Below are 23,188 nucleotides of genomic sequence, written 5' to 3'. Positions count from 1 at the left end.
GTGGAGCATTAACTCCGTTAGAAGTAGGCGCATTTGTATAAAAAGTTGAAAGTAAACTGTTTTCGCTTGCGCACTAACCTGGCAGGCGTAAAAAGCCTAACTTAGAATATTGCACGCGCAATAACCTATTCCCCCATAAAAGTCAATGGAGCAAAAAAAGTGTAAACAAAACTTAACATTCTACTCTCGCGCAAACCCGATCGCATATTCTCATGTGCGCTAACCCAACATGAAAATATTAATATTTCACATTGCAGTGTTCTTCACATAGAACAATATGTTCCATTTATTCCTAAATACATATATATATATATAAAATAGCAAATTGTCCAGCACTCAAACCTTAGGTGATACTCAAACACCTGGGTGCAGTCCTTAAAGGAACATATAGAACAAATGGAGTAGAATGAAGGGCACTCTCAGGATTTGTTTGTATTATTCATAGTATCAACAATTCTTCATAGTCAACGTTTCGGCTTTAACAGAAGCCTTCCTCAAGACGGATAATATCTCAGCAGACCCACACGCCTGACAGCAATTTCACCAGAGCTTTTGCAAAAGCTTTGATACTATGAATAAACTACTTTGATTTACAAATACAAACAAATCCTGAGAGTGCCCTTCATTCTACTCCATTTGTTCTATATATGTTTATATATATATATATATATATATATATATATATATATATATATATATATATTTAAAAATACATAAAACATATTCTGCTATGTGCAGAACATTGGAATGTGAAATATTTACGGTTAATACACAGTATAACACTTTATTAAAAATTAATATTGCATAAATATGTTTTTACATGTTTTCATCTACTTAATTGAAAAGGGCTCCAATGCACTTTTATATATCTCCTATGTGTGTACATATGTATTTATGTGTTTATATGTGTATATATGTCTGTAAATACATATATACACATATAAATAAATATATATATATATATACCACTTTTATATATCTCCTATGTGTGTACATATGTATTTATGTGTTTATATGTGTATATATGTCTGTAAATACATATATACACATATAAATAAATATATATATATATATACCACTTTTATATATCTCCTATGTGTGTACATATGTATTTGTGTGTTTATATGTGTATATATGTCTGTAAATACATATATACACATATAAATATAAATATACACATACATATTTAGACATGTATATGTATGTCTATGTTAAAGCCCTTTACCTGCCTTTTTTTCTAACACCTGAGAAATCATATCTTTGATCCCTTAACACTTTTTTGTGCAATATTTTTTGTTGCTGTTGTTTAGGTATTGTTATGAGCGTAACTATACTGTATTTTTATGTGTTTTGTGACACTTTTTTGTTTTGCCAAACAGTTAATCAGAGATCTGAGGTTGTGCTTGTCTGACGAGCAATAACTTCAATTGCTCTCAAGCGATCGAGTTTACTTTCAACTTGTAATACGAGCTGAAAACTTGACGCACGAGCGATAAACCCCTTTTCACTTGCGTGTAACTGTTGTATCTTTTGTTTCTTTGAAATCCATAAGATCCCTCCAAATCACCTATAAACAGCCTCCTAGTCCTATTAGTTCTGATGATGTTTACCTAGCTTTTCCTGTTATGACAGTCATATAGATAAAGGGAAATAAAACACCTGATAATTAATTACATGACATTTCTGGTGTATTGCAATCATATAGCCTATCAGACAAGAATCAAAACATAAAAAAAAAACTTTTGCTGCAGTATTTTTTCAATAACCAAACTCTACCCACTAATTTCCTTTGTAGGAGCCAATCTGGGCATGTTCCCAGAGTAGAAAAGTATACCTACAGTCATTATGTTTGCAAAAACAAATATGTAGCAGAGTTAGCATTGAGATTGCATCGTGTACATCCAGTTCTGATCATTTTAAATAAAGAATGAAAGTATATAGCAAGTTGTTTTTCTATGCATAATTAAACTTTAAAATGCAGCTACAGCAAGATATCACATCTTCTCCAAAACATTCTACACTCCTTGACACTACATCACTACTATGGCTTTTCATTTCGTATTATTTTTTTATATGCATTGGAATGTGGGACTGCTGCCAGTTTGAAAAATGCTAAATTTAACCCTGATATTAGTGGCTCCCAGCTCCTTGCAGCAATTTAAGGATATATTTAACCCTTTTCATGTTTTTTACATATATGGCTCATTCATTTTCAGTCAACTTTTTGGCTTGAGACAGTCTTGAAGATCTATGGTTTCACTGTGTATTGCTTCTGTCTGTTTGTAGTGTTTGCATAATGAGGGGTTACAGGCTATATAGCTGCCCTTGTGTTTACAATTTACATCCTATGTAACTGTTCTCTGGCTGTGTATATTTAAATGTGAATGAGTCACTAAGAAATTGTGTCTGGAAGATGAATAAATGGCAGAGAGTTAAGAGTTTGTGAGTTAAAACTAAGAAAAGGATGGACAGAATCCTAGAAGATACTATTAAATTATGCTCTGGAATAAAGCTTCAAATTTTTAGGAATCTATTAATCCCAAGGGTAAATAAGAGTATAACCTTTACTGTGTTTAATTTTACAGGTTATATTTATATTTAATTAATGTGAACAAATCGTCCTACTTGATTCATATTACTGAGTGTATTTTCTAGTTCAGTATTATTAGTCTGTGCATTTTTATATATTGCGAACCTCTCTGGCTGCCATGGGGTTAGTAACTGAATAAACAGCATATTTACTGAGTAATATGTAACTGCATTGTCAGTGAGTGCCCATAGCCTTAATGCCATGCTTACCCGATTGGCAGGCTCCCTTCTGCACCTGCACCACCGGGGGGAGCCCCTGCTGCAGAGCTCGACGGCTGGACACCTTCAGCTGGCACAAGTTGTCATAGGTTATCCCATCGTTGGCACATACTTTGTAGTTGTGCTTACACTGGCAGGTCCCCTTCACCCCTCTCATACCAGGAGGGGGTTTGCAGAGCAGGCTGTCCCCGCACGGTGGATCCCCCTCCCGTCCACAGGAGTCGCCTTCCCCCGCAGCACAAATCAGGCAGCAGTTGCATTTGTCCGGGACATACCCACTGGGGCAAATGGGGCTGGGGCACCTAGACACATCACAGCGTGCTGGGCAGTTAGCTGATGCCCGGCTCAGTAGCAGGAGAGGAAGGAGGGAACAGAAATGGCTGAACTTCATCCTTAGTGATCGATCAAAAGTAGCTTCTTGTATCTCAGTTCACAGATAAGGGGGACATAGATCCAGTCTGTACTTGCTGGGTTAGTTTGTCCCCAGATAAGTCTCGCACAGACAGCCTAGGGTGCACAGACACAGGCAAGTGAGCAGGGTAAGGATGTCTTGCTAAACCATCAGCCTGCCTCACTCACTACAAGAGGTAGAGTACATTAATAATGCAGCTACAGGACCTGCAGACTCTAATATACAATAGTCATGGGAGGGGGTGACTAAGGGGCTTACATGGGCTGGGAAGTCATTCCTGGAATCTCTTCAGGTCCAGCCCACTAGGAGGGACTCTGTCTGGCAAAGAAAACGACCCCTCCAGTGTGTCTGTCATGTACCAATACACCAGAGCGCTTTGTCCTTATGTACCGTGTGCCTCACACTCCACTGCTCTCTCTTTGAGCATATATGATTTGACTGTGTTAGCACAGGGCTTCAAAATATAACTCATGTGCTTTTCAGTTTTGACTGTTATTAGGTATATTTAAAGGGACAGTTACCCATTCCCCAGTTTTGCACAACCAACACTGTAATATTAATATAATTTTGACCTCTATGATTACCTGTATCTAAACTCCTGCAGACTGCCCCTTATCTCAGTGCTTTTAACAATATTGCATTTCAGTCAATGAGTGCTGGTTCTTGTATAACCATTATCATTCTCCACGGGAGTGAGCACAATATTATCTATATGGCACACATGAACTAGCAACTGTCTGGCTGTTGTGCAAGATTTAAAGAGCTAATTAAAAGCTAATGCTATAAGGGACAACTGGCAAACTTAGACGGTATAAAGTATATTACTATAATAATGTTGGTCGTGAAAAACTGGGAAATGGGTAGTAAAGGCATTATCTATCTTTTTAAACAACAAAAAAATTAGACTTTCCCTTTAAGGAGGTATCGGCAAACAAGTTCCCAGACAAGAGCTCTCAGGAACTGATGTTTTTCCTGGTCTGATCAATCATGGGTGATTTTAACCCTTCACCTCTGAGGTGGCAGAGAGGGTAAGAAACAGCAGTTTATGATCGCTGCTTCTTAAATCGCAGTTGCCAGTTGCATGTGCGAAAAATGATTTGTGCGAGACTTCATCACAAGGGTCCCGAATGAACCCATATGTCCCTTATCAAACAGGAAAATATGTAATATATTAAATCCATATACTTGTTTTACTTTATACTTCTGTATCTTTGTACACTATTTTCTATATAGACTTAAAGGGACAGTCAACACTAAAATTGTTCTTGTTTAAAAAGATAGATAATGCCTTTACTACCCATTCCCCAGCTTTGTACAACCAACTTTGTTATATTAATATACTGTACTTTATAACATTTAAACCTCTAAATTTCTGCCTGTTTCTAAGCCAATACAGACAGCCTCTTATCACATGCATTTTTATTAGCTTTCAAAACAGGAGACTGCTAGTTCATGTAAGCCATATAAATAACATTGTGCTCATGCCCACTGAGTTATTTAAGAGTCAGCACAACACAGCACTAATTGGCTAAGATGCAAGTCAATAGATCATAAATAAGAAGATGCTTAGATACAAGGTAATCACAGAGGTAAAACGTATATTAATATAACTGTGTTGGTTATGCAAAACTGGGGAATGGTTTAATAAAGGGTTTATCTATCTTTTTAAACAATACAAATTCTGATGTAGACTGTCCCTTTAAAATGAGCAATTAGAATGGTGCATATCACAAATTAAAGGGATATGAAACTCCAAAAAATTATTTTGTGATTCAGACAGAGCATACAATTTTTTTTAAAAAAGTTTCCAATTTAACTTCTATTATCAAATTTGCTTTGTACCCGTGATATTCTTTGTTGAAAAGATACATGGCAGGAAATAATGCTGCCATCTAGTGCTCTTGCAAATGCAAATGGATATTATTCTTGCTATATAGTACTCCAGACACATGCATGCTCCTGAGCTTATGTCCTTTGCTTTCAACAAAAGATATCTAGAGAATGAAAATAATTTGATAATAGACGTAAATTAGAACGTTGTTTAAAATACCATACTCCATCTGAATCAGAAAAGAAAAGTTTTGGGTTTCGTGTCCATTTAAGGTAGAGCGCTCCCATGCTGGGTAAAGCTGTTGGCTGCTTTACCCAGCAAGGAAATGTGCTATATTAAGTTGAACAGCTTGATCGGACTTTAAGTATGTGTTTAACTCCTAAACACATAGAATTACTGCGTCACTAGAGACTTACATGCTCTTATAGATTAGAGCATGTCATTTTACCACTATAATGGCCCTTCAAAACACTAGAGGACAATTTTGCCTGTTACATGATCGCAGGGATGTGCATTCGGAATGTTTGTTCTGAAACAAATGCCGAATATGGTCGCTAGTTGTTATTTCCCACCTGGCTCCATGTAGCTTTGTGCTTCCCTTGCTGCACAAGCAGAGATTTAACCCTAGGATCGCCACTTTTACATTTGTTGGTCTTGGCCATCGGTATACTGTTCACATCCTTTCTGAGTGCCCCTTGGAGTTTGAGGATGGAAGGCGGAGTAGCTTGCTGAGACTTGAGACAAGGTTAACCATTCAAAAGTGCCATTAACTCTGATATGATTTCATCCCCTCCCTCCACCAGCCATTATGGCAGTTCCTAAGGACACTTACCAGACGTTAGAACCCATTTTCTAGGCACAATGACAGCTTGGCACACAGTAATTGTCAGGTTTTAAAGGGACCATAAATACTTGTAATATGAAATGTATGTGTAGTAATAAATGCAATATACTTATTTGCATCCTTTTCCTGTAATTGATCTCACAAGCCTAACCCTGCCACATATATGTCCCTAATTGGCTTTACCAGGTTTAATCTGACGAGAAACTACAAAACAATAAAGACTTTGTTAACAAAGTGACAGCAGCAAGCTTTGTCTACTTTAGTCTGGATTGATGCCTGATGAAACAGCTAGCACAGCTGAGAAACGCGTAGAAACTTTGTTTTTACACACTTTGGGTAATTTACATACCCATTGGTTTATTACTGGTTTTATTAAACGTTTGCTGAACTTTATGGAAGCCTGAGTCTTACCTGGACCTTATCTGAGCACTCCCGAGCCCCTATATCCTCTTGAGGATCAATTCGCTGGGAAACTGTGATATCTCAGCTCGCGTCACTTAGCACATTGGTGCTGCTCATTTTGTGAGTATATTTTCTCTCTCAAGATTTGCCATTGTTGGTTATACTCGCAGTATTATACTAGGAGGCGCCCTCTTTTTTGTGATCTCCATTCACATATATATGGATCCTTTAGTCTGGATTGGCTGCTCCAAATAAAGTGGAAGGTCAAGTTTGGCTATTGAAAAACCGCTAACAATAAGTTATTAAAATGATTTTTACTCATGCATGAGCATGCACGTATGTTAATTTATTGCAAGACTGCAGAAAAACATTGTAATTACACTTTAATTACTGTCTCTTTAATATAGCTGACAATATATATATATATATATATATATATATATATATATATACATACAGGTAGCCCTCAGTTTACGCTGGGGTTAGGTTCCAGAAGGAATGGTTGTAAATCGAAACCGTTGTAAATTGAAACCCAGTTTATAATGTAAGTCAATGGGAAGTAAGGAAGATAGGTTCCAGACCCCTCTCAAAATTGACATAAGTAGCACCTAATACATTATTTTTAAAGCTTTGAAATGAAGACTTTAAATTCTAAATAGCATTATAAACCTAATAAAATAATCACACAACACAGAATATATAATTAAACTAAGTTAAATGAACAAAAACATTTGCTAAACAGCATTATAAAACTAATAAAATAATCACACAACAGAGACTTCATTTGCATTTTTCTGCAAAAAGTTCTTTCTATGCATTCCAATCTGGACTGATTTATAGACAGGAAGATCTTGTTCCTTTGAAATCTGCTCGATAGCTCAGGTCTGGTTAAACTGATTAATTTCAGCTTGCTTGATTTTGCTGCAACACAAGCGGACAGCTCCACCTACTGGCTATTTTAATAAATGCACTGCTTCTCAATGCTTTTCAATAGCGGTCACATGACTGAAAAAAAAGGTTGTTATTCTGAAACGGTGTAAATTGAACCGTTGTAAAATGAGGGCCACCTGTATATACTGTACAATTAGAGGTAAAAACCAGAGCTCTCATGAGGGATAACATGGTAGGAAAAAACATTTCACTATTTACTGGAGTCGTCACATAAAGGGCTACTCTCTTTTTGCTTCTATAACAGTCATCTCTTTATTAGTGTTATCTGGCTGGACTATTAATTTATATAACAAGTAAACAAATGGAGATTTTTTTTTCTCTTTCTTTTGCTGTTGGAAGTGGCTGTAAATGCAGCCAAACATGAATATTTATAGCAGTTAAAAGTAAGCAAAGTCAGGAGGCAATAAAACGTTCCTGAAGGTGACATATTCCATAGTGACAAATTAAAAGAAAAAAACATAAAACCTATGAATCATTCACATCATTTCAGAAATTAAATAAAGTTAGTAATAGTTTTATTTTGGTTATGTTTTTCTTTTAGATAAAAAAAAATGGGTTTATAAAATGGCAGCTGGTATGGAATGTTAATAACGCTTGTGCACAATCCATACTTTTTGATGTATTGCGTTTAAATTACAAGTCAATGGTTAAAAAGAGTAAAGTCATAATTAAAGTATAGTGATTAAGAGCATTCAATTTTGCAATACTTGGAGCTAGCTGCTGATAGGTGGCTGCACATATATGCCTCTTGTCATTGGTTCACTCAATGTGCTCAGCTAGCTCCCAGTAGTTAATTGCTGCACCTTCAGCAAATATACCAATAAAATGAATCAGATTTGATAATAGAAGTATCTGTATATAAAATTGTGTGCTCTATCTGGATCATGTTTTGTGGTAATATAGTGACCGCTACAGTATTCATGTCAGATAATGCAGATACATCATTTCACATAGATTACAGATTTCTCTGACAGCCCTTGATTACATTATTGATGTAGAGTAACACAAACTCAAAAATTCTACTCAACTAGAGGAGTTTTTCTTTAGTTCTTTGTTATATAGTTTGGCCTAGATTACAAGTGAAGCACAGAAACGCGAGCTGTAGAACAATCTATACTGCTTGCCTGCAGCCTAGACCCCTTCCCACCCCTGCTCCTTTTTCATATACCTTATCCATTTAACCCTTCCCCACAGCCTTTTTCATTTGAACCCATTGTTTAACATTTATTATGCCGTAATTCACCTTCACTTCTATAGCAGTATTTCAGATTGTGTGAGAGTGTAGAACGTAACGACTTATGTGTGATAGTAACACAATGGGCGTGCTACTACTGAATCACATTGAAACTGTTGGGCTTACTATATACAGATCAGGTGCATTAAAAATGCTTTAATTAAACATTTTATCCAACAACTTATAATACCTGATCAGTGATTATTGTTATGCACAAGGCAGAGTGCAAATGAATGCACGGCAAGTTATCAGTTGTTCTTGGCCTGAATTTAACATATGACTTAATAAATACATACACACAAACATACCCATACATACACACATACATATACACACCCGTACATATATTTACACACATCCATACACATACATACACACACCCACACACACTCATACATATGTAAACACACCTATATACATACATACACACATCCATACACATACATACACACACCTATACATACACACACCCATACACAGAGATACACACTCCCATACATGCACACACATCACCCATACACATACATACACACACCCATACACATACATACACACACCCATACACAGAGATACACACTCCCATACATGCACACACATCACCCATACACATACATACACACACACTCATATGCATACATACATACACACCCATAAATACACATATGCATACATAAACACATCTATACACATACACAAACCTATACACACACACATACATATACACATACATACACACCCATGCACATACATACACACACCTATACACTCACAGTACATACACACATACATACATACTCATACATACAGACACCCATACACATACATACATACATACATACATACATATATACACACACACATACATACATACATACATATACACACACACACACTCATACATACATACATACACACACATACATACACACCCTCACACAAACATATACACACCCATTCAGATACATACACACATACATACATAAACACACCACAGGTATATATATATATATATATATATATATATACACAGATACACATGCATACACACATAGATACACAACACATACAAACATACACACATACATACACACACATGTACATACATTCACACACCCATACACATGCATACACCTATAGATACACCAATACATATATAAACACACCTATACATATACATAAACACACCTATACATACATATACACAACCATACACATACATGCACACACCCATCAACATACTGTACATACATACATACCCACATACATGCGCACACCCATACACATACATACACACACCCATACACATACATACACACACCTATACACATGCATACACACATACATGCACACACCCATACACATACATACACACACACCCATACATACATGTACACACCCATACACATACACACACACCTATACACATGCATACACATACACCCATACACACACCTATACACATGCATCCACACATACATGCACACACACCCATACACATACATACACACACCACTACACATACATACACACACCTATACACACATACATGCACACACCCATACCCATACATACACACATATACATACATATACACACCCATACACATACATACACACACCCATACACATACATACACACACCTATACACATGCATACACACATACATGCACACACCCATACACATACATACACACATACATGCACACACCCATACATATACATACATATACACACCCATACATACACACACCCATACATACACACACACACATACACACACATACACATACATACACACACATATACATACATATACACACCCATACACATACATACACACACACACCCATACACATACATACACACACATATACATACATACACACACCTATACACATGCATACACACATACATGCACACACCCATACACATACATACACACACATATACATACATATACACACCCATTCACATACATACACACACCCATACATACACATACATACACACACCCATACACATACATACACACAGATATACATACATATACACACCCATTCACATACATACACACACATATACATACATACACACACCTATACACATGCATACACACATACATGCACACACCCATACACATACATACACACACATATACATACATATACACACCCATACACATACATACACACACCCATACATACACATACATACACACACCCATACATACACATGCATACACACACCCATACACATACATACATACACTCGTAACCCATTCCCACTCCAATCCCTTGTCATATACCTCATCTTTTTAACCCTTCTCTCAAGCTGTTTTGTCCTTATCCATTGTTCCAATTTCATTATGTTTTTATCCACCTCCATATATTTTAGGGTTGCACCAATACCATTTTTTTTAAGACCGAGTACAAGTACCGATACTTTTTTCAAATACTCACCGATACCAATTACCGATACTTTTTTATGTCATGACAGTTTACCTAGCACATTACAGAGTAATGATTTAAGATCACTTCTTTATAATTATGAACTGTATCTCAAAAGACATTTTGAAATAATAAAACAGTTTTATGTGCTTGTTGTCACAAAGTTTACAGAACATGTTTATAAATAAAAATATTACAATAACATACTGTATTAATAATAACAATAATAAATAACAGCTGCAGCAGCTAGGGCTGGAAAGCTACAATTTAAAGGGGGATTACTGGATGCAATTGAGTTGTAGGGTGCCTATATAACTCATCAATCTGACATTTGTACTTAAAGGGACATAATACTCATATGCTAAATCACTTGAAACTGATGCAGTATAACTGTAAAAAGCTGACAGGAAAATATCACCTGAGCATCTCTATGTAAAAAAGGAAGATATTTTACCTCACAATCTTCTCAGCTCAGCAGAGTAAGTGCTGTGTAAAAAGTTATACTCAGCTGCAGCCAGCTGCAGGTAAAAAAAAATAAAAAATGAAGAAATGAACAGCAGCCAATCAGCATCAGCAGTGCTGAGGTCATGAACTCTTACTGTGATCTCACGAGATTTTACTTAACTCTCATGAGATTTCATAGTAAGCTTCCTTTACCTGATTGGTGAAATAATATGAGAGTGCACGATGCTCATCCCCTAAGAGGTCCCAGGACAGACACACTAAAATGCTGCTTAGAAATCCTTTACAATGGGAGGTGGCTACTGAGGAACTTTTGAGGTAAAATATCTTTCTTTTTTACATAGAGATGTTCAGGAGATATTTTCTAGTCAGCTTTTTACAGCTATGCTGCATCACTTTCAAGTGGTTAAACATTTGGGTATTATGGCCCTTTAATACAAAGTAATATAATTTAATTATGAAAATAATATTGGGGAAGGAGTATCCCAATAATCCCCTTTGAGAAAAATGGGGCATTTGCATTCTACTGACTCAACAGAAAATAGATATAAAGAGGTTACAACACCGTTGCAGATGACATTAACCCATATATATGACGTCAGGAAGGCTGATGAAAGATAATTAAAACGTCCACTTTATTAGTATATTGCAGATAAAAAACAGCAAGGCACAGTTGAACACAGACCTAGATTACTGCTGACGCGTTTCCTGTCACATTCGGCACTTCATCAGAGCTCGCAAACCGGTGTGTGAGGGTTCCTTAAAGCAAGGTGTAACACCGCCCACACCAGGTGTATAGGTATGCAGCCCTCAGCAAACGTGAGGTCTTTTGGATTCACACACAGAAGAATGGTGTTCCATTTGGTATGAACAAGATCAGTGATATAAAATTGTTTAGTCATAATGCCCCCCCCCCTTTTTTTGAAGGGATGGATTGTCTACAGACTGTTTTTATTTTTAGTATAGTCTGTATGTTCTCATTTTTACTGTAGTCTGTATGATTTTATGGATTTCAGATATGGTTGGATGTATATATCACACTACTTGTCTCATCTTACTAGTCTCAGCACCTAATACATATATTTGTGTTTAATTTTTTGTACGATATTACACGAGTGGAGGGGTGGTTTACTGGATCTTTTTGAATAGTTAGGACTTAGAATGTACACGTATTTGTCCTATAGATTATTATGAGACACTTGTGTTACTGTCACTTTAAATAGGATCTGAATTGCTCATGATGCATATTTGTGGTTTTTGGTGCCTATTTCTATGTCTATTTCTATTTGCTTTTTGTTTAGATTTTTCATTTGCGACGATGTTATATGTCTATATGGATTATTGGGTGATTTATTTGGTTTATATTCCGTTTTCACAGTATTGACATTTATACATGTCAATGTCCTATCTATATCTATAAGGGATATTGGCAAGTTTGCCAGGTAATTACTGTGGTGCGCCCATTGCTATTGATTACTATGTTTATGTTCATGTTTTCAATAGGTTTATTTTTCTGATTTGTAGGGATATATATTTTTCACTTTTTTATTTTTTCCACTTGGATTTTTACTCATATTTTTACTTATATTTTGGTTATATAAGATACTTTTTTCTTATGCTGTTTATGTTTTGTTTTTTACACTTGTTTTGCAAAATATAATCGCTACTGCTGGTATGTGTTTACAGAGGTATAATGAGTATATTACTTGCTTCCCTTATCTTGCCCCATTATGTTTTTTACATATTGGCATTTAACTTTTTATACAAAGTAATACATTATTGGGGCTATTTGCTTGATTTTGGGATTTTCTCTGTTTAAACCATTGTGACAGGTCGTATACTAGTTATAAATCGCGATATATATACTGTATGTTTTTTCTGATTACAGTGATATAGAGGCCCCTGGGCTGCCCCCCCACCTCTGGACCGCCTCCCCCTGCCCCCCCCTGGTCCGCCCCCCCCCTGCCCCCCACCCCCCAAAAAAAACAACCTATACTGTATATAACATATCCAGCATCACATACAGGGCACCCTATACTGTATATAACATATCCAGCATCACATACACTGGGCACCTGTACTGTAGATAACATATCCACAAGGCTTTTTATGGGAAAGAAGCTGAATATGAGCTGTAGGAGACGTTGCCAGGCATGAGGGTACAGAGGTCATATCACACAGAGGGGCATATCACACAGGAAACACCCCCCCCGCAGTAGCTACATAAATATGCATTTCATGTTATACAGAACAATTTAAAAAGACTAATAAACAAATCAAATCAAGAAAAATAAGTGTAGGTTTCTACAATGTTTAAAATTAAGGGCCTGCACTCTCTCCTGCTCCTCATTGGCTTGGCTTCAGTCCAACTGTCATGCACAGCAACAGCACTCTCCACGGCTCCACCGGTCTTGACTCTCGACTCCAATAACGTTCACGGGCCAGGTCCAACTGTCCACGCAGCCAGCGACATATCACATTATATAGTAGGCTAGAGCTAGAGTCTAGACGGCAACCAGAGGGGTGGCGGGTGAATCGTGCATACATAAATTCATATCCGGATTCCGGAAGCGGCTCCCTCAACTTACTGGCCAGGTGGCCACTGGCGGCGCCTCTGGTCAGTCTGGCCCCCTGGGATGATCATGTCTAGCGTCTGGGAGGAGTCTCAACACTCTCACTATCTGCACTGCGGGAAGCCGGCAACAAGCCGCCCGTGCCCTAAAGTCTTAGTCAGTGAGAGTGAGTCAATCCGCGTGGCTGTTTCAGTGCTGTCAGAGTGCTGTCAGTTTCAGTCAGTCAGTCCGGGACAATGAATGGCGGGACCCGGGACAGACCTTCAAAATGCGGGACTGTCCCGGGCAATACGGGACACGTGGTCACCTTACTGGTGTGTGCGGTGTTACACCTTGCTTTAAGGAACCCTCACACACCGGTTTGCTAGCTCTGATGAAGTGCCGAATGTGGCAGGAAATGCGTCAGCAGTAATCTAGGTCTGTGTTCAACTGTGCCTTGCTGTTTTTTATCTGCAATATACTAATAAAGTGGACGTTTTAATTATCTTTCATCAGCCTTCCTGCCGTCATATATATGGGTTAATGTCATCTGCAATGGTGTTGTAACCTCTTTATATCTATTTTGCCTTTCCTGAGAGGACTACGTAGGGGAGCCCTCACAACACTGAGAAGACAATTCGAGACGCTGTTTAATTTTTCAGTGCTCCAACTGCTGTGCTGCAATCTATGGAGGATAAGGATTACTGACCGCTTACCTAATACTCTCTCCATTTGGAGGTAACACCGCTTGATACAAGTGAGTCTTTTTCGCATTTATTGTGTTGATAGCTCTAGATCTAGTATGGACTATATCTGAGTTTCTTATGTGTGAAATGTGGTAAACGAAGTTCAAATCCATTATCAGCTAACTACAGTTAAAATATAGGATTATACAAGTTGTTTCTGAAAAGATAAGGCTCTATGTTTCTGCTTATGGTATGGTCTATTATATCATAAGCCTTTTGTACACTGTTTGCTGCCCTATTCTAACCTTTTCAAATACAGTCCGACAACTTTTCTTCAACAGAAAATAGGGCTGGTCTTCATATTTTTCCAGGGCTGCTTTTTATTCCCAGTCCAGCCCTGGCTAAGGTTGTTCCTCAGAGTACAGTATGTTTTGAGCATATTTGTGCAAGAGGAGAACTAGCAGTATAACAGGCAATATAGCAATTAGAATATTTTTTCAAAAGTTAGTGGAAAGTTCTTATTAAGGAACAGAAGCATCTCTGCATGTTCAGCTATAAGTCTGTTTCTGCTAACAACAAGGACGTTTGACGTTAAGCTGAACAGTCTTTCACTTTTCACACTACTGCATGGGTTAGAAAGATATTTTTGGGCCATTAAATCTCAGTTTATTAACTGCCCAGTACTTCAGGGGTTTGTCTGAATAACTGCTCTGATGTACAATAATACAAATAACAGCAATTTGTATTGGCAGAACAATTTTTAGTTAAGTCTCCACTCCAGTTTAAAATGAAATGGGAACATGCAGTTTGAAAAATGCCACAAGATGGCGTATGGGTAGGAATTGGAGGTATAGGTTTAAGTATCGGTGCATTTGCACGAGTACAAGTACTCATGCAAATACTTGGTATCGGCACCGATACCGATACTAGTATCGGTATCGCTGCAACCCTAATATATTTATTAGTATAGTATTTTCATTTGTATATGAATGCCCAATAACAAACATTAATGAGAAATACTTAAAGGGTTATGAAACCCAAAATCTTTATTTCTTGATTCAGAAAGAGCATGCAATTTAAACAACTTTCCAATATTATCAAATTTGCTTCAAACTCTTGGTATTCTTTGTTGAAAAAGAAGCAATGCACTACTGGAAGCTAGTTAGCACATTGAGTGAGCCGATGACATGAAGCAAATATGTACAGCTACCAATCAGCAGTTCCTGAGCCTATCTAGGTATCCTTTTTAACAAGGGTTACAAAGACAACTAAACCAATTAGATAATAAAATTAAATTGGAAAGTTGTTTAAAAACACATGCTCTATCTGAAAAATTAAATAAAAAAAAAATGGGTTTAATTTCCCTTTAAATGTGAAATCCCTCTTTAGGATTGCACTTGAGTGTAACACTTTTAATCTGGGTGCAATTAGCGAGCTACAACAGCTTCCCACTGAAAGTATGGGGCAAGCTGTAAAGGTGCATGTTATTTTAATTAACAATTTGTAATACCCTTTCAAGCATTAGTGTTTGTCCAAGGCCTTGCATTAATAAAATTTACTAAAATTGCAGTACTCCATTGTTAGCATAATAAGAGCCGCCAACAATATAAAAGCATAATTAGTCTGAATTATTTATATATATATATATATTCATTTACTCATTACAATTGCATTAGCTAATGAAATAGCTAACATGTTAATGAAAGATTATGAAAACTAACTAGCATGGCAAAAGTGAGAGAGTACCTGTAACTTTTTAACCTATATTTTTCTTTGTTCTCACATACCTTGCAGCAATTGAGACCAGACAATTTAAAAACATTTTTTGAGTATATGACCTCATATTCCAGGTGCATAAAAGGTGACTCAGAATCCCACAAGCAGAACTGGTCTTTGTGATTGTTTATCATTTGCTCTATATATAGCTATTATATATTATTTTCTGCATTTGGTACATTTTATTTTTCCATTTACATTACTTACTTTAAACAAGTGTGCTTTTGAAATGAATTGATTTACTTTTTTGAATGGGATTTTCCAGTCCTGAATAAAAGTACATTTTGTTTGTATGCTTGTGTGGCAAGTGCTTGTCCACAAACAGAGCTGTGGGGGTTGTTCTTATCAGTCAGTGAGCTATTTAACTCTAGGGTTCAGTTTTGCACAAACTTGTTTTAAATCATCTGAGTCAAAGAGTATATTTTTTCTACTACTTGGATGCAAATATTTTGTCCATCCCTATTCACAATATGCATCTTCGGGTTATTTAGTATTATAATTTATTTGTGAATAGGTGACAAATTATGAAGCTCGGGGCACATATGTAGGGATAGAAAATGGCACTGATTTATGGTAAACAAAAATGCACATATACATAAAACAGACTAAATAAAATAAGTCAGTATAGGAGAAGGGTATTGTTCTGTGGAGATTGCAATCTACAGGTTTAGGGGTGTGCGGTAGCTTGTTACAAGTATTGTAGTTGCTGCAAGCAATTCAAGAGGATAAATTAGAACTTTCAGAGAAGTTGTGGTAAACCTCTTTAAATATGTGGGTTTTCAAAGTATTCTTGAAACTTTGCAAGGTGGGCGACGCTGTGATGGAGTGAGGTAGAGTGTTCCAGAGAGGAGGAGCAGTATGAAATAAGTCTTGGAGGTGGCAGAGAAAAATAGTAATGATGGCAATTGATAGACATTGGTTGGGGGCTGGTCGGGAAGTACATACAGATAAGTGAATAAATATCTGTGTGTGAAGTTGTTGGCAGCTTTATAGTTAGGTTAGGTAGGTTAGGTTCAATATTTTAAATTAGATTCTAAATCACATGGGGAGCCAGTGTAGGGACTGGCAGAACAAGGTAGCTGATATGATCGGCAACTTAGGTGGATGAGCCCAGCCAAAGCATTCACAATAAACTGGGAGAGAGGCAAGTGTTGGGAAAGTCAATTAAGAGTAGAGTTATCAATACACGACAAAATGAGTGAGTGAATAAACATTTTGTTATTATTATTAGTTATTTGTAGAGCACCAACAGATTCCGCAGATTCTTGGGTAAAGAAGGCAGCAAATTATAGAGGTATTATTAGAATGGCAGGATCTGACAAGTGCTTGTATATGTGGAGTTCAGAGTCCAATGTGATGTCAACACAGTGGACCTTGGCTGATATTTTGAGTGCAGAGTTCCAGACAGCAAGAGAGATCTCTGGTATAGAATGTCTATGGGCTTGATGATCTAAACTGTAGTGAGAAAATCTTTACAGATTTACACAGGGATTAGAGAGACAATTTCATATACTCCCATGGAACGCTTTGCATTTTGTATTTATAAGTAGGAATTTCTAAGTGATTTTTGCACATCCAGTGTACTACAGTTACAATTTATGCTGTGCATATTTAATATGATTTATTCTTGTGTAATTTACATACAAATTGTACGATTTTGGTGAAGAATTTTGTTAAGATTTTTGATGCACATTAACAATACAATTTTGTCCTGCTTATTTTTGTATGCATGGTTAAACTATTATTTTTCTATGTTTAAAATACAAATTTTATTGTGCACTTTTCAATAGAAAATGCAGTATACGCCCCTTAACGAGACACTCTGTTTTCAGGATAAAAAGTGGCTGTAGAACACTCCTCCAGGAAAATAGAAGGACTGGCGAGCATTCTTCCATTATCTCGCCAGGCCAGAGAGCTTTAGATCATCGGGCCCTATGAGAGAAGTTAACAGAAGAGAGATAGATTTGTGTGTCTTTGGAATAGAGGTTGTACTAGACCCCCAATGGAAGATATACATTTTTCAAGAGTGTATTTCTAGATTGAGAAAAGAGGATCAGAAGATATGTTTTTGAAAGAATGTTGTAAAGGTAGATACGTTTGCCAATGCAGCAGATAGGTCTTAAAGAATGAGTAAGCTTAAGCAGATACTAGATCATTGTTTACCTTAGTGAAAGCGGTTTTCATTGAGAGTTTATTTAGAAAGCCAGACTGGAGTTGGTCAAGTAAATAACTTTTTAAGAGAAAGTATGTTAGGTGATTATAAACTATTTGTTCTAATGGTAATATATATATATATATATATATATATATATATGGACAAAACAAGGATTCTTTCTTCTTACGTGTGTATTTTCACAATGACAAGTTCTTGTAGGTGAACATAAGACACATATATGTACACAGCCTTATAAAAAGTAACAAAAATTTATTGGATATGCCTTAAAACATTTGTAACTCACATGAAATCGAGGAGAGACGATACGAGATATATCATCTGACGCGTTTCACGCCCACAGGCTGTTTCTCAAAGATGTCCTGGGAGTGTCCACATACAGGTATAAATAACTAAACAATGGACACACCTCCCAAGGATTCTGACGTATTAGAGGAGTCTCCATGATCATCCCCGCAAGTGCTGGAGCGCCCTTTCTCATTTACTACCGCAGACAGTTATATCTGCAAAGTAGTTAAGTCTTTGAGGGCGGTTTTTTAGAGCAATTGCGGCCATGTTCACAGAGAAATACATACATAGAGAGAACAATATATACAACACACAAAATACATAATAAAAAAGAGAAAACATTCAATACAGCGTTGTGGCTCTAGTTGGAAAATAGCAACATAAGTTAGAATTATAAGTGTATGGACACTTGTTACTAGTTATTAGTAAGTTGCTTAAAAGCCATAATACATTGTAAAAACATAAATATCATTGAAAACACAATACATATATATACATTCAAAAAAGCGGTAGCAAGTATTGAATGTCATGTTATTATTCCATATACCATATACATTTCTTAGTATCCATACTGATAAATGTGAGCAAAATACTTTCCACTAAAAGCGTGATATTTTTAAACAAGAGGACTCAGTACTTATTGACTTCAAAACCATATGTTTATATACAACTACAGACACAATTAGCTTAGTATGAATATATATATTTTTGTTTTATTTGCATATCTGTTACCTTATTTTATATTCTACAGGCATGATGTAACTTTCTATCATTTAGGGTTAGATTTATTCGCATAGGGTGCCATAATTTATATATTGAAGTAACTGTTTGTTCTATTATATTATACACAAAAGGCCAATTCTCTTTATTATTTTTGTATGTATAAACATAGGTTCTTTTATTATTGTTTCATATGGTTATTAGTATATTTGGTGAATTTATACCAGAGAAGAGAGAGGAAATAAGAGGGATAGTATAGGAGATTATATACTTATAGAGGACAAAGCCTATTTGTTACATACCCTGATATAAGTCCAAATCCCATCTTAAATGTATCCCGTTAGGTTCCCTAGTCTCTAGTTTAAAGATCCATTGGACTTCTCTGTCCAATAGTTTCCTGTATCTGTCCCCTCCTCTCTTGTTTGGAGGGACATAATCTATAGCTTGAAAACTGAGTGCAGTTTTTCCTTCTTTATGAAGGTTAAAATGTTTCCCCACAGGGGTTTTTGGGGGTTCTTTTTCTATTGATGTAAGGTGCTCACATATCCTGTCCTTTAGGTTTCTACTGGTAGACCCTGTATATTGTTTACCACAGAATTTACATGTGATCACAAGATGGACCCGCTCTGCTCCGGAAGGATAAAGATAGAAGATGCCGCCTGGATGAAGCCTTCTGCCGGTCTGGATGTCCTCTTCTGGCCGGATAGGATGAATACTTTGGACCCTCTGGAGGACCACTTGTGTCCGGCTGGGTGAAGACGTCCAAGGTAGGGTGATCTTCAAGGGGGTAGTGTTAGGTTTTTTTAAGGGGGGATTGGGTGGGTTTTAGAGTAGGGTTGGGTGTGTGGGTGGTGGGTTTTAATGTTGGGAGGGTATTGTATTTTTTTTTACAAGTGAAAGAGCTGATACCTTTGGGGCAATGCCCCGCAAAAGGCCCTTTTAAGGGCTATTTGTAATTTAGTAGAGGGTAGGGAATTTCATTATTTTGGGGGGCTTTTTTATTTTATTAGGGGGATTAGATTAGGTGTAATTAGTTTAAAATTCTTGTAATTCTTTTTTTATTTTCTGTAATTTAGTGTTTGATTTTTTCGTAATTTAGTTTATTTAATTTAATTGTAATTAATTGTAGGTAGTTAAGGTAATTAGTTTAATGATAGTGTAGTGTTAGGTGTAATTGTAACTTAGGTTAGGGTTTATTTTACAGGTAAATTTGTATTTATTTTAACTAGGAAGTTATTGAATAGTTAATAACTATTTAATAACTATTGTACCTAGTTAAAATAAATACAAAGTTGCCTGTAAAATAAAAATAAACCCTAAGATGGCTACAATGTAATTATTATTTATATTGTAGCTATTTTAGGGATTATTTTATAGGTAAGTATTTAGTTTTAAATAGGATTAATTTATTTAATAGTAGTAATTTAATTTAGTTTTATTTAAATTATATTTAAGTTAGGGGGGGTTAGGGTTAGATTTAGATTTAGGGGTTAATAAATTTAATATAGTAGTGGTGACGTTGGGGGCGGCAGATTAGGGGTTAATAAATGTAGGTAGGTGTCGGCGATATTAGGGACGGCAGATTAGGGGTTAATAAAATGTAACTAGTGTTTGCGAGGTGGGAGTGCGGCGGTTTAGGGGTTAATACATTTATTAAAGTGACGGCGACGTCCGGTCGGCAGATTAGGGGTTAAATCATTTTATTATAGTGTTTGCGATGTGGGGGGGGGCTCGGTTTAGGGGTTAATAGGTAGTTTATGGGTGTTGGAAAATAGCACTATATTGAATATATAGTGATAGTGTGCGCCAAAGTAAAAATAGTTAGAACTAAAATACAGATAAAAAAATATACAAAATAAAAGTGCTCATACACGTACATACAATAAAACAAATAGTTGTGGATATACCAGTTTGGAAAAAAGTCCAAGAAACAATTTTATCTAAAGTCCAAAAAAAGTTTGAATAAAACCTTGACCGGTATCACAGACGTAAAAACAGTCTCTGGTTTGGTGGTGAGTTAGAAAGATGGGCTGCTTGAGTGATCGATCAGTGCATCTATAGGAAGGACAAAAAAAGACAGCGCCTCATGGTGTAGACAAACTTCAGAATGCAATACTACACTAAAAACGGATGGAGATATACTCACAAAAGTACTGGCACTCTTCTGTAAAGAAGTGCGAATGTGCAGGCTGACATTCAACAGCAGTCAGTACGCTGAGTCACGGATCCTCCAAAGATTCAGAGATGCAGCCGTGGACTCTCCTCCGTAGTGCACAGGAGATCTTCAATATTAGCAACGATTACCCCTCTGTGTCTGGAGCGAGCGGCGCAATCCGTAATTAGGAGACAGCTTATACATTTGAAAACTCCCCCAGTGAAGCAGGGGGAGACAATTGTATACGAGCCGTAACAAAGTGTATATTTAAAACAATGTATGTTTTATTTTTACGAGCTTAAAACGCGTTTCTTGGCCGCAAGCTCCTGGCCGTTTCCTCAAGTTAGTTTATGGGTGTTAGTGTACTTTGTAGCACTTTAGTTAAGAGCTTTATGTTACGGCGTTAGCCCATAAAACTCTTAACTACTGACTTTTATATGCAGTAGGAGTCTGGACAGGAGTGGGTCTACCGCTCACTTTTTCAGGCGATCGTAATACTGGCGTTAGGCAAATCCCATTAAAAAGATAGGATACGCAATTGACGTAAGGGGATTTGCGGTAAGCTAAAATCGCGGAAAAAAAGTGAGCGGTAGACCCTTTCCTGCCTGACTCGTAATACCAGCAGGTGTTAAAAAGCAGCGTTGGGACCCCTTAACGCTGCTTTTTACGGCTAACGCAAGACTCGTAATCTAGCCGTTAGTGTTTTTTATTTTTCGGAATTTTAATGTTTATTTTATTTGTAATGTTAGATTTTTTTAAAAAATTTTTAGGATTAGTTTTTTTTTAATTTGTAATTTATGATTTTTATTTGGTAGTTTTTTATTTTATTAAAATAGTAAGGTTAGGTTAATTTATAGTTTAATGTTAGGTTTATTTTTATTTCATAGGTACGTTTTTATTTATTTAAATATAGTTAAATTGTAATTTTAATTTAAAGTTAGGGGGATGTTAGATTTAGGGGTTAATAGTTTAATTTTGTGTTTTGCGATGTGGGGGACTGGAGGTTTAGGGGTTAATATTTTAGGCTTATTTAGTGGCGGTGATGTTGAGGAGCGGCAGTTTAGGGGTTAATATATTTAAATAGTGTTAGCAATGTGGGTGGGCGGCAGATTAGAGGTTAATAAATTTATTTAATAGTCGCAATGTGGGTGGGCGGCAGATTAGGGGTTAATAAGTTTTAAATAGTTTTTGCGATGCAGGAGGGTGGCGATTTAGGGTTTAATTAGGTAGTTTATGGGTATTAGTGTACTTTGTAACATTTTAGTTGCAAAATCCATAACTACTGGTCTCAGATGGCGGTATGGATAGTGTCGGTATAGGCTGTAACGCAAACATTTAGCCGGACCTCACAACCTGTAATACCGGCGCTATGGAAATCCCCCACTTAAACGTCATTTTTTTGAGTGCGGAATGGACGTTGCGTTACAGGCTAAAATGCTTGCGGTAT

General features: G+C 36.5%; 1 protein-coding gene across 1 annotated transcript in view; it reads right to left on the bottom strand.

Moving 5' to 3' along the window:
* The window catches only part of HTRA3 (HtrA serine peptidase 3), a 148,119-nt gene extending 144,678 nt beyond the window's left edge, over positions 1 to 3,441 (bottom strand). The window contains exon 1 of the mRNA XM_053704174.1: positions 2,800 to 3,441. Within this exon, the coding sequence (XP_053560149.1) occupies positions 2,800 to 3,199 (400 nt within the window). The 5' untranslated portion in view covers positions 3,200 to 3,441. The remainder of the gene's footprint in view (positions 1 to 2,799) is intronic.
* Positions 3,442 to 23,188: the final 19,747 nt, after the last annotated feature.

The sequence above is a fragment of the Bombina bombina genome, chromosome 2 (genome assembly GCF_027579735.1).
Source record: "Bombina bombina isolate aBomBom1 chromosome 2, aBomBom1.pri, whole genome shotgun sequence".
Classification (NCBI taxonomy): Eukaryota; Metazoa; Chordata; class Amphibia; order Anura; family Bombinatoridae; genus Bombina; species Bombina bombina.
The sequence above is the reverse complement of the archived record's forward strand: the minus strand, read 5'-3'. Positions and strand labels throughout refer to the sequence as shown.